The sequence below is a fragment of the Tinamus guttatus genome, unplaced genomic scaffold, assembly GCF_059628265.1.
Source record: "Tinamus guttatus ecotype Peru unplaced genomic scaffold, ASM5962826v1 Tinamus_guttatus_pri_ptg000732l, whole genome shotgun sequence".
Taxonomy (NCBI): Eukaryota; Metazoa; Chordata; class Aves; order Tinamiformes; family Tinamidae; genus Tinamus; species Tinamus guttatus.
The window spans coordinates 1,619,613-1,632,063 of NW_028289266.1; the positions used below are offsets into that span (position 1 = coordinate 1,619,613).

The window sequence follows — 12,451 nt, forward strand, 5'->3', positions numbered from 1 at the left end:
TCATTTGGCTTGAAAGGCAGAAAAGTTGGCTGCCTTCCATTGCTGAGGCGGAGGGTTGTATATTTTGGCTTGGTGTTTTTCCATGTTTTTCCATGGAGCTAGTGGCTGATCCTGACCTCTTGGTGGTTGAGCTGTCATGTCATTTTGGGCAAACCCGCTCAGTCCTTGGAGAGGACATAGGAGCCAAAATCACACCTGTCTTTCTAAATACTTCCTTGGCACCATGCATCACTGCGTCTTCTCTCCTCCTGCATCCCTATATCCTTGAGCATCCAAGAGCAGCAGCATCAAAGGTACCTAATCTACTGTGGAAACTAAGGCGGAAATCATTAAAATCCCATATATCTGGTGCTGGAAGGCCACTTCTTTTAGCTGCATCCTTGATATCACTGTAGGAAGGGGCCAAGGCTCTGCTTTTGCTCTGGCTGTGGACTTGAGCTCGCAATTTTTACACACTGGTTTTGCAAACTAGGGAGCTGTTGAGTCCCCCAGAGCAGACAACCAGATGAAGAAGGTATCTCAGAAACTTTCGTCAGCACTGAAAATAGCTGGAGAACACACAGGATTAATTGGAGGAGCTGACGATGTCGTGTCGGCACCGCGGCCGCTGGGGATTGCTGCCGGTCTCAGGAACCGGATTAACGGTTTAAGCTGCAGATCAAGGCAAGGGGTAAAAGGCACCGGCACGTGTGACTGTCACCTTCGGAGAGCATTTTATACCAAAAACGTGCGGAATTGTAACACAACTGGTTTTCGGAACTGCCCCCCAGAACCAGTTTCCATCCTGTCCACATGGATCCATCAGCACACGGCCCAAAGTGACACTGCTCTTGTGTTACTCCTGGAACCTACTGACGGTCTGCAAAAGACAAGCCGGACCAGGACATGACAAGCACATGCTGAGAGCTGCATTTTTTTTCTTTTTTTTAATCTGCGAGCTGCTCTGTTGATCCCACGGCGGCACCTTTGCAGCCAGTGCACGTGCCCGCGTGGGAGAGTTTCTATTCCGAGCCCTGGCACTGTAATGAGCTCAGAGCTTTGCTCCCCCACCAGCGCTGAAGCTTTAGCAGCCGCTGGTGCTTTTGCATAGGGCCCCTGTAATGCTTTTATTGGAAGCGCTCCGAGCTCACTGGAGCTATTAGTGCACCTGGGTGCCACTTGAAAGCGCCGGAAAAGCGTCCGTGACGCAGCTCGGCGGGTGACGCGGCCCCGCGCGGTTCCCTGCACCGGCGGCACGTGGTCTTGTGGTTTCTCTTGCTAAAGAGACGTCAGCGCGAGCACAAAGAGCAACATGTAGGTGCGTAGAATCCGGAGGAGGTTTAAAGGCTGGAATGTGCCGGGAGGTTTTGCACGGGATTGCAGATTGCTTTGCCAAAGCCCTTTTGCAAAGTCTGGATTCCTTCCTGATTATGATGGGGTTGCACAAAGTTGAAAAATTTGGGTAACCAAAGGGTGAGGGCAAAGAGAGCAAGTGCTGCAGCTTGCAGGGCTGCTCACTTGTGTTCAGGCTGTGTTAAAATAAGACTTTGTGGCCCTTTTAGCTGCACTGAGGTTTCCCCTTCCCAACTCACAGAGCTAACAGTGCAAAGGAGCAAAGAGGCCATAAAATTGTTTCCTCAGCTGCCCCAAAACACTAAGTCCTTGATCTTAGCCTCCTACCTGAGCTGTTTCTATCACCAGCGCCTTTTAATAAGAGCTGGTGCAAGGGTTTCTCGATGTGCCTTGGCGCCCAAAGACCCGGTATCGTGGCCCTGCCAGCCGCAGCAACGCGCGAGTGGTCGCCCCAGATAGACCAGCCCCGGCGCCCTGCAGGGCTGGCGCGCCCGGAGCCCCCGCGGCCGCGCTCTTATCTGCTCCCAAAGTGGCACCTGCGGGAACTGCAGATACGTGAGTGTTTGTTACTGCCGGTACCACCAGTATCTTCGCGGAGATGACACCTCGCCTGGGGAGGAAGCATTGCAACCTGCCTGGAGGTTGTGGCAGTCCTCCTTGATGGCCCTTTGGCTTTGGGGACAAGCCGGAGACTTCATCTTTTTTTTTTTTTTAACTTATTTGTGAGATCCAGAGATGCTTTTGAGTTACCAACAGCTCTGACAGATGTGCGTGGCCATTTCTGCACCACTTGGCTTGTGTTTTCCCCCAGGTCCTGGTTTCAATGCTCAGTGAAAACGCGAATATCTCATGGGCCGGTGGGCACTTCCCCTTGGAGTCACGGCGACTCTCGCGGATTCCCCTTCGCCAGTGGTTTCGCCGAGGCGCTCGCTGCTGGACGCGGTTCCCCCCTGCTTCCAGATCCCTCCAAGTGGCTCTGGTCCCAACCATTGCCCTCAACATCTTTAGCAACGGGCGCAAGTCGGGGGCTGGAAGCTGAGGGTTGGAGCAGATGAAGGAGAAGTCACTGGGTCCTGCTGGGTTCACCAAGATATTAAACCCACAGAGTGAAACGAAGCAACTGTTGGGATCAGGAGCTGCCACTTGGATGCCAAGAGTCTGTTTCCACCTGAAAAAGCTCCATTTGCTGCTACATGAAAAGGCCTCAGTGTTTTCACAAAACAACGAGGCCTCCGTGCGTCGCTGAAGGAAGATTTATCGTGTGGCTCCTTGGCAGCATCGACATCGTGCTGCTTTGGAGCCTGTCATTCCCACGAAAACTCACTTTACTTCCCTACGCTTTTGCAAGCCACTTTGGTGCCAGAAAACCGGAGTTTGCGTTTCTTCCCAAGCACAGTCACAGCCAGCGCTTGCATCTCGATGTCTCTTCTAAAGGACCACTTGTTAAAAATAAGTAATTTTATTTCCCAGAAGATGCCCGGCAGCGGCATCCATCACTTCGTCCTAATTGACTTTGCTTTTGTCAGCCTTGGCAGCCAAACCTGTCGGGAGAAAAGCTCAAGGAGGGACGATCTCAGCGGCGGAGCAGGGCTCTGCTTGGTGCATGCGGTTGCATTAGAATTGGTGCTGTGTAGATGTTCTCCTCATTGTCCATCCCTGGACGGCAGGAGATTCTAAGAAGAACATTAAAGACTTCACAAAACTGGAGGCTAACGCTCGGAGCATGTTTTCATATAGTAAAGATGGATTTAGTCATAGCTGGAAGTTTCTCAGATGTTCCTCTAGGTCCTGCAGAAGACCAGGAGATCATTCTTAAGTAATTAATAAATTGGAAACACTCCTGAAGTGCTTAAACAGTTGCCAGGCTTTCAGGTCTTCCAGCGAGGGTGGTGAACAGGCAGGGTCAAGCCAGCTGCCTCTTCCCGCGCTTGCAGTCGCTTAGCGCAAACCTTCTCCAAACCTCAGTGTCTCCCCAAGAACCTTGTCCTGAGTGACTCAGCTCCCTGCGATGGAACAGTGAAAGAGCAACGTGCCGTGGCTGCCGAGGAACGTGCTGTGGAAACCCATTTCATCCTTTAGCCAGAGCACATCCTGGACGGGAGATTTCTCTCCACCTTTGCTGCCATCAACATCTTGTTTAGCTTGAGCACCGTGACCTGTCCCAAGGGTGTATTTTCCATGTGTGTCACCCATGTCCATAACATATATTGCTGGATTTCCAGGGTGGCAGCTGGGCCATCTCTGTTTCAGATGCTTCACAGCCTCTTTAGGAGCTGAGTTCTGCAGGAGCTTGGGAAGCTTCTCCCCAGTTGTGTTACTGGGTCAATTCTGGTTGTATCGGGGAGGCTTGGACGGTGTTTGGCTGCAGGTTACTGGCTTCTGCAGACAGCTGTTCCTGCCTCGCAGTCCAAAAATGAACCATCTAATGCCAGGGCAGCCAACATCTGCCATCACCCCCCTGGCCACTGCGCCGGCAGGTGTGACACTGATGTGATCGATGGGCTGGAAACCAAGCTGATGTTCCTTCCAACCTCTTCCTTCCTGGCTGTTGACCTAACCCAGGAGCAGCATCCAAGAGACCTGGCAGATGGAGCTGCTGGTGGAGCTGGTGGCATCGCTCAAGGTTGTGTTGCCTATCCATGAAGACCAAGGGGCTTTCAAAGGGGGTTGGTTCTCTGGATGCAGTTGCAGAGATGTCCTGCTGCCCAGGGAAAAGGTTTTGAGGCTGAAGCCTCTTCTCATGTGGAAAAAGAAGATCAACATGTAATCAAGGGTGGATGAATATTGCCATGATGGGATCTGGGGAGGAAGCAGAGCCCAGTTTAATGGGAACAGGTACAGTGAGAGAAGATCAGCGCATCTCCAAGAGAAGTGTCTTCTCCAGAGCCAATGTTCACCTCATATCCCCATGGACCTGTGCAGACCCTCCTGGAGAACCAGCAGGAGCCAAGACAGATTTAGCTTCGCACTTAAGGTCGTTCAGCCTGGAGAAGCTCAAAATGGATCAGGGCCCTCCTGATTCCCAGGCTTGGGTGCTGCTGGCGGCCAAGGTGCCGATTAATGCGATCCCCTTTGCGTGCTCGGCGCTGGCTTAGGGCAGCGCACAGGGGTCAGCAGAGTGCGACCATTATCAGCTACGAAACCCGTCTATCTCCTTACCTCTAATTTGACAGGGGATGTGAAAGGAGGTTCTTGGCGCCGGGCCCCGCTGCAGACGCCGGTGCTCACCCAGCCGCCGTGTGACGGCGGGAGCCTCAGCGAGCCCCGGCCGTGCGTACGGCTCCTCTTGCTAAGACGCGGTAAAAATAGCCAGCTAAGCAGGGATCTGAGCCTTGAGGAGCCGAGGCGACAATAAATGAGTATTAAATACCCAGGACAACATGAGGGCTGGAGATGCCAGCGACCCTCCAAGCGAGCCAGCACCGATTTTCTATTCTTTTCTTGAGCAGGAAATGTCTCAACCGTATGGGAGCCACCTAAAAATGGGGCTTGCAGGTGACACAGTGAAAACGAAGGGTGTCCTACACGAGCGTCTCATGGTGTTTGCCCCGGTGTGGTGATGCTACCAGGAGTTGACCTGGCGTGTGGACGCTCAACACAGCAGATGTGGTCTAGAGATAGTGCCCATCTGCTCTGGTGTCTTTGCACATTGAGTAGGGTGGATGAGTTGCTACCACTGAGTCTTCAGACCACTGAGATTATCCTAAGAAATACTGGAAGATGATCAAGAATTTCAAGTCCAGGTGAAGTCACAGTAGGGATTTCTTCAAGGCCAGGGTGTTGGCCAGGGCCTCCTGCTTCCCTGGGCTGCTAGTGGCTCCAAGAGACAGGAACACTGCGGGATGTTTCCTTTTCCTGCCTCGTGACGCCTGCTCTTCCCTCGTGCAGAGGGCCCGGGGCTCATGCTGGTGCACGGGCACCCTGCGAGCATCTTGGGCTCGAGGCGATCCATGACTATCCCACCTCACAAGGGAGTAGCAGGAGTTTCTGTGTTGTTGCAACAACAGTTACTCACGATGCAAAATAGTGGGGTTTTTGCATGGTCTTTAGCCAAAGGGAACGTTCTTGTCCGTCACTGCCAGAGCAGGGGTGGGCAGGAGTCCATTCTGGTGGGTGGGCTCAGCTGGGTGTGACCCACCAGCCGTGGCCAAAGGGTTTGGACGATGGGAAGCCTCCTAGTTCCCAGCGATGACCTTGGGTCAAGCTGCTTCTGGAGACTTTTCGACACCCTGGAGAACCTAGGGCAGGATCTGACTGAGGAGGTCCCTTAGGTCGACGTGGTTTGGGCCAGGGCAGGTGGCACCATTGTCACCAGAGCTGCACGATCCTGCCCGGCATTGGTGACAGGAGCCTGAGCTTTGACCTCTGGATTCTTCCTCTCCTCCAGGCCCATAGCATCCCAGGGGAGGCCTTTCCTGTTTCCTTTTCCCTTCTCTCTCTCTCTTTTTTTTTTTTTTTTTTTGCCTTTTTCTTTTTCAGTTTTCCTTTTCCCTACCCCTTTCCACTTTTCCCTCTTCCTTTTCCCTCTTTTCCCTTTCCTTTCACTTTTCCATTTTTTTTGCCTTGGGAACATTTTTCTTCCCATCCAGGAATCACTTTTAGCATTGAAGCCCCGCAGAGACAAGCGGCAGCTGCCCTGCACTCCTGTCCGTCCATCCGTCCAGCCGCAGAGAGAATCCCTTCAGCAGGGCACAAACGCAGTAACTCCCTGGGATTTCCGGGCTGTTTTGGCTTTTCAAACTCTGCAACCAGGGGAAACCTTTGCCCTTACTCCAAATTTGGGGAGAAAAGTGGGATTTTGCACCAGAGCTGCCCGGAGCCCCCAGGCCTTTTGACCCCCTGCACTTCGTTAAGGGCCGCCGCTGGCGCCCGGCCTCGCTGCCCGTGCTCACGCTGTTCCCTGTCTCTCCGCAGCGAGAAGCGCTCCCTGCCCGTCTCCGTCACCCACCCGGTGCAGTGCAGCCTGCACGGGCGCAAGTGCACGGTCGCCGTGGAGACGCGCATCGACCAGGCGCAGCCGCACTTCACCCGCCAGCGCGCCGGCTTCGTCCTCTGCGTGCCGGCCAACTAGCGGCCCCGGCCCGGCCCGGCCCGGCGGGACGCGGCCCCGGCGCCAGGGGGTTCTGCGTTGCCCACGTTCTGTTGTTGCTGTTGTTGTTGTTAATAGCGCATGCAGCTCCGGCTTAAAATAACCCCGAGTCTGCATCCGTCCTGGCAGGCCGGGATATGAGGAAGCGGAATTATTCCCAACTCGGCCCCTCTCCCACTCCGATGGCTCCGCGATGCCAAAAAGTGGGAGCCAGCTCCCGCCTGGGCAAATCCCTTGGGAGATGGGAGCTACCTTGGGAAAGGAGGCCGGGAGATTTGCCAGGGCGATGGCACCTGCATGTGTCCTTGTCCCCCCCCACACACACACACAAATGTGCTGCTTTGGAGCCCGGTGTTTCGCTGCCACCCCCTCCCTTGCAGCACCTAGGCCGCTCCCGGTGCCGCATTTCTCCACAGATATTCCCAGCTGGATGGTCATGGCCAAAAGCACCAGTCCGCGGTGACAGTAGGGACCCCCCACGCCTGTTTTTAATTAGCGGAGCCTCGTCTAGCAGCGGCTGCTGCGGTACTGGGACAGGGGGGAATATTTACATATATATATATATATATATATAACGTATACATATATATATAAAAAATATATAGGTATACATTATATTATATATATATATAAAAATGCAGTGTGTATATATATATATATATCTCAGTGTATATGTATATATAGTGTGTTCTGGCACTGCTGGTCAGGTCAGGATCTCCAGCCCACCAGCCGTGACCCAGGTGTCCCCTCCAGTGGCAGCTCCCAGGGCTCCTCCTGGCTCCCGCCGGAGCCTTGGTGACCACGGAGCCGAGGACACCAAGGCCCCCCAGCCCTGCCCCCCGGCTGTGCTGAGACCCCCCAGCTCGGTGCACGTCAGCGCCCGGTCATGGCCAACCCGGCACCTGCGAGGAGAGCCCGAACACTAACGGTGACGACACTGTCCCTGATGAAACGTGTCTTTAGGAAATAGAATATCTGGTCCCACTCTGGTTTTATAGATATACATATATATATATATAAATATATATTCCTGTTTTGTCTTTTGCCATAAATTAACTATTTCTAAATCATATTTTGATTTTAAGCCCAGGGCAATAATGCAATGACCTGTTGTTCTTGTTTTTTTTTTTTTTTTTTTTTAAGATGTAATTCATATTTTAATGGGTAAAAAGCCCAGAACAAAACCTACTCTTCCGGACCTGGCTCTCGTTTACATCGTCCCCCACAGCAATAAACCACCCTGGAGCTGCAGCCCCCCCCGCCCGGCTCCTCTTGCGCCGCCCTCGCGACCCGGTGCCGTTTTCACGCTTAAAACATCCCCCCCATATCCCAGCGCTGCCGCCGCCATCCCGACAAATCCCATTTCCCGATGGCTCCGGGGCTAGCGGCACCCAGGGCTGCAGAAAGGACTCGGGCTGCAGCCAGTTTTCCGTGTAATGGATGGTCAGTGCATTTTTATTTAATCGGCACAGTACAAAAATAAATAAAAATAAGGGGGGGGGATTAAATTACAGGCACACTGAGCCCCATGACACAGTCGGTCAGGTTATAAACCACACATACATACAAACGCACTATACACATACATACAGAAAAAAAAATGAGACAAATATAAATTAATCAGTAACAATACCCACCAATTTGGTCAACAAAGAGCTACGGAAGAGATTGCACTAAAAAAAATAAAACATAAAAAAAATAACGTACGCACACGTGTATAATTAGCAGGTTCCAATGTACAGCAATGAAGAGCTTCAAGTGAAAAATAAAAGAAATTAAAAAATAATAATAATAAATGGCACGTTATTTCTCCCTCTTGTTTGCAAGTTCTTTTTTTTTTTCTTTGAACAACGGATGGCCTAGAACTAAACTAAGACCTGTGCACACGAAGGAAAGAAAAAATAGAATAGAATAGAATAGAAAATAAACCCCTTAGTGGCCACCAGGCCTGACAAGGAAACACCAGCTCAGGACTGCGGTACCGGGGTGGTGGCGGGTCTTTGTGCATGGGTGTCATTTTTTTTTACAGCCATCTCTCGTTAGGGTTTGTTTTTTCTTTCTCCATTTTTTGTGTGATTTTTTCTCCTTTTTTTTTTTTTTTTATTTCCGAAGACACAAAAATGCTCCTTTTTTGTTTTTTTTTTTCTCTTTTTGTTTGTTTTTTTTTTCGCATGCGCCATAACCACTGTAAAAGCAACAATGAAAGAATAAAGAAGGGCCGGGGGGGTTATTTGCCATCCCCTCCCTCCCGCCCATAGGTTAGTACTTTTTTTTTTTTTTTCCTTTTTTTCCGTTTTTCTCCTCTTTTCGTCGTCGGGTTCATATAGCAGCATGTAGGCTCCTTCCCTTGCAGCTCCTTTTTTTTTTTTTTTTTTTTTCTCTCGCGTTTTCTCTATTTTACACAACACTTATGGTCAGTGCACGATGGGAACGAGACGTTCACATTGATGCAGATGATGCAGGCGGCGGCCGCGGCCCCCCCGCCCCGGGCCCCGACCCGCTGGGACCAGCCGAGTCTCTCGCTCCTCTCGTTCGGGCCGAAGAAAAATAAATAAACGGGGCCGGGGGGGGCAGCGGCGGGGGGGGCCCCGCGCTCCGGGCCGCCGGGCAATGGCTCAGATTCGGGGGACGGGGGGGCCGGCTCCGGTTGGCATCTCCGGCGGGGGGGGGGTGTTTCTGGGGATGCTCCCAGGGTTGTCCGCAGGGATGAGCAGTTCTCCGCAGGGATGAGCAGCCGCCATCCGGCCGCCCCGCCACGCGCTCGGGGGCGCCTCGGAACAGCCTCTCCAGCATTAATATCTCTATCTATACATATATATACCCACCGCCCGCACCTGCTCTTTGTCTGCACCGCGGAGCATCCCGCACTCCGGCTCCCCCCGCGGCTGCTCAAGCTCCAGGGCGGGAAGGGTGGGGGGGGGAAGTCGCCTGTGACCTTCAAGCCGGTAAAAACATCGTGTCCCAGCGCCGGCGGCCACAGTGTCCCCGCCGGGAGCCCCCGGTCCTACCCCCCACCGGGAGCTGCGCGGGGGGTGGGGGGGGGGGGAGCGCAGGGATGGAGGAGGAGGAGGAGGGGATGAAGGCAACGGGGAGGGGGGGGACACGAACCGGAGGGGGCCGCTGGACCGGGGGTGGCCCCGCTCACCGGTCGAGGCCGATGAGCAGGCGGCCCTTCTCCTCGGCGCCGCTCTCCTTCTTGAGGTCGGCGAAGACCTGCGTGAAGAAGTGCGGGTCCGCGTTGACCTGCAGCATCTTGGGGCTCATGAGGTTGATGATGGAGAGGCAGCGGTCCCAGAAGGCCTCCTTACAGCTCTCCACCAGGAAGGGCTTGAGCGGGTAGGAGATCTCGTTGCCCATGTAGGAGTAGGAGAGGTACAGGCAGGTGAGCAGCACGGCCTGCAGTTCGTGGTCCGAGGCCACCTCGGCCGAGATGACGTCCCGGCACAGCATGTAGAGGAAGACCACGTTGGCCGGCGTGATGAAGCCCTGGTCCTGCCAGCCCTGCAGCAGCAGCGAGCGGTCCACGGAGCGCAGCCAGAGCACGGGGTCGGTGGGCGAGAGGTGCTTGAGGCGGTAGCAGCGGCGGCACAGGAACTCGCCGAGGCAGCGCAGCAGCTCGCTCGTCGACGCCTGCACCACGACGCGGCGCGGGGTGGCGGCGGCGGCCGGCGCGGCCGGCGGGGCCTTCTGCGCCGAGGCGAGCGCGGCGGCGGCGGTGGCGGCGGCGGCGGGCGGCGGCGGCGCGAAGGTGGCGAGGTTGGCGCACGAGAGCGACTTCTTCAGGTTCTCGTTGTTGAGGTGGGTCACGTTGCTCTGGTAGCCGCCGTTGGGCTGCACCTTCTTGGAGCTCTTCTTCTTGGCGGAGACGGCGGCGATGCGCTTCCAGGGCAGCACCGAGATGAGCGAGTGCCGCTTGAGGCCCTTCTCCTTGGCGTTCTTGCTGTTCTGCACCGCCGTGTAGTGCCCCACCGTGGCCGCCCCCTCCTCGAACAGTGGGGCCTTCCGGTAGCTCGGCGACAGCGACAGCACCGTGCCCATGGCGCCGGCCGAGCGGCGGGCCCCGCCGCCCGCGCCCCGGCCCCGGCCCCGGCGCGGCCCCGCGCTCGCTGCCCGCTCCGCCGCCGCCGCCGCTCAGCGCCGCGCCGCGCCCCGCCCCGCCGCGCGCGCTCCCGGCGGCGCAGTGCGCGCGCCCGCCGCCCACGGGCCGCCCCGCCCCGCGCCGCCACGTGCGCCCGCGGCGCCGGCGGGGACCGGGCGGCGGCGCCGCCCCCGGGCGGGACCGGCGCGGCCCCGAGTGCCGAGGACACGCCCCCAACCGCTGAGGACACGCCCCCAACGGCCGCGGACACGGCCCCGGGTGCCGAGGACACGCCCCCAACCGCTGAGGACTCGCCCCCAACGGCTGTGGTCACGCCCCAACAGCCGCGGACACGCCCCCAACCGCTGCGGACGCTGCCCCCAGTGCCGAGGACACGCCCCCAACGGCCGCGGACACGCCCCCAACGGCTGCGGACACGCCCCCGCACAATGAAGATTCTCCCTCCGACTATGAGGACACGCCCCCTCGTCGACACTGGCCCCGCCCCCGATGAGGCCCCGCCGACTCAACCTATGCAGTCCCGGCCCCGCCCCCGCGGCCCCGCCCTTGGCCCCGCCCCCTGAACGGGGTTGGCGGGACCCCCCAACACCCTGCAGGACCCCAGGGCTGAGCCTGGACTGGCCCCGCTCGGAGCCAAACGGACCAGGCGGCCACGGGCCGACCCCTGCGCCAGGCCCTGCCCTGGCCCCGCCGTCCCGGGGGGCCTGGACCCCGAGCCCTCCCCGGTGCTGCCGCCGGTGCCTCCGTGACAGGCTGTGCCCCTCACCGGCCACCCCAGCGACAGCGGCAGGGCCGGTGGCGCCACTCCCGGGAGGGTTCCACGCACGAGGGCGGCTCAGGAGGCCCCTGGGCTGTGGGGCCACACAGGCAGGTGCAGCCCGTGGCCCCAGGCCGCGGGAGCCGCGAAGCCCCTTGCGGAGCGGGAGAACAGGGCTCACATTGCCCCCAAACTCTCCCATGCAGCATCTCCGCAAATCTCTTGTCCTGCCACCTCCGAATCCTGTTGTCACCAGAAGTCCCTTCGTTAGAAACGCGCTATGGTCCGAGCAGCAGGAAACTTGTCTTTGCCTAAAATGCCGCTTTTTAAGCTAAGCAGTTTGAAGTCTGAGCCAAGGAGGTTTAACGAGCCCCAACAGCAGAGCTTTTTTCACCCCACTTTTAATCCACTTGGGTTCAAACCACAGGCTCATGGACGCCTCGGAAAATCCCCAAATCCCGGCTTTCCTGGGTCCCAACATGCTATTAACCCTCTCCAAAGTCCTTCCCCGAGCCCAAGGCGGCCAAGGCTGAGGGCAGCACCGTCAGGGCCCAGCTGGGATTTTGCAGTGCCAAGGCCAAGACCAAGGCCAAGTCTCTTGGCTCTGGCAAAGACGTTTTGCTGCTCCCCAGTCCTTAGCTGCTGGTTCAGGACCACTAATATATTTTTCTTGCCTTTTGAGAATAGCAAGCAGCTCTTCACGCTCATGGTGCCCAGGGCACCATTTCCATGACTGAATTTCCACTGATTCACCTAGGATTAGCAACCTCAAGCATGGATTCATATCCGCTGCTAAGGATCGTCGGGGAAATGCTGGCTAAGGGGCCTGAATTGGCTGCAGCAGCTTTTGGGAAGCATCTTACAAGCCCTGTATAGCTCGAAAACCTCCAAGGTTTTCTGTTTTAGGGAAGCGGAGCGTACGAGTACGTGTGGATGGGAAGGTCACAGGCAGCTTTTGGCTCTAGTGGAAAAGTAGCAAGAGCTTAGCCTGGAATCTGAAATAGAACAGAAACAGGCAGATATCACCCCAAAAACCAAAGGTGTTTCTGCCTTTTACCTCGAGAAGCGGCCTATACCTCCACCAACCAGCTTATCCAGCAGTGAGCCAGGCTTTTCCATCTCCTGAGGTCATTATTTAAGAACCAGATTTGTTTCCAGAAAACCTGCATTAGCT

General features: G+C 56.1%; 2 protein-coding genes across 3 annotated transcripts in view; one reads left to right on the forward strand and one right to left on the reverse strand.

Moving 5' to 3' along the window:
- The window catches only part of MYO1D (myosin ID), a 109,394-nt gene extending 102,988 nt beyond the window's left edge, over positions 1-6,406 (forward strand). For both annotated transcript variants that reach the window (XM_088537220.1, XM_088537221.1), the window contains exon 22: positions 6,247-6,406. In XM_088537220.1, the coding sequence (XP_088393346.1) occupies positions 6,247-6,403 (157 nt within the window). In that variant the 3' untranslated portion in view covers positions 6,404-6,406. The remainder of the gene's footprint in view (positions 1-6,246) is intronic.
- Positions 6,407-9,511: 3,105 nt separating this feature from the next.
- On the reverse strand, positions 9,512-10,507 carry CDK5R1 (cyclin dependent kinase 5 regulatory subunit 1). Its single transcript, XM_010226817.2, has one exon. The coding sequence runs from the start codon at positions 10,457-10,459 to the stop codon at positions 9,563-9,565; it is 897 nt and encodes a 298-aa protein (XP_010225119.2). The 5' UTR covers positions 10,460-10,507; the 3' UTR covers positions 9,512-9,562.
- Positions 10,508-12,451: the final 1,944 nt, after the last annotated feature.

Bases quoted from the DNA above. Each gene is read 5' to 3' on its own strand.
- CDK5R1 (XM_010226817.2), bottom strand. From the start codon at position 10,459: ATGGGCACGGTGCTGTCGCTGTCGCCGAGCTACCGGAAGGCCCCACTG.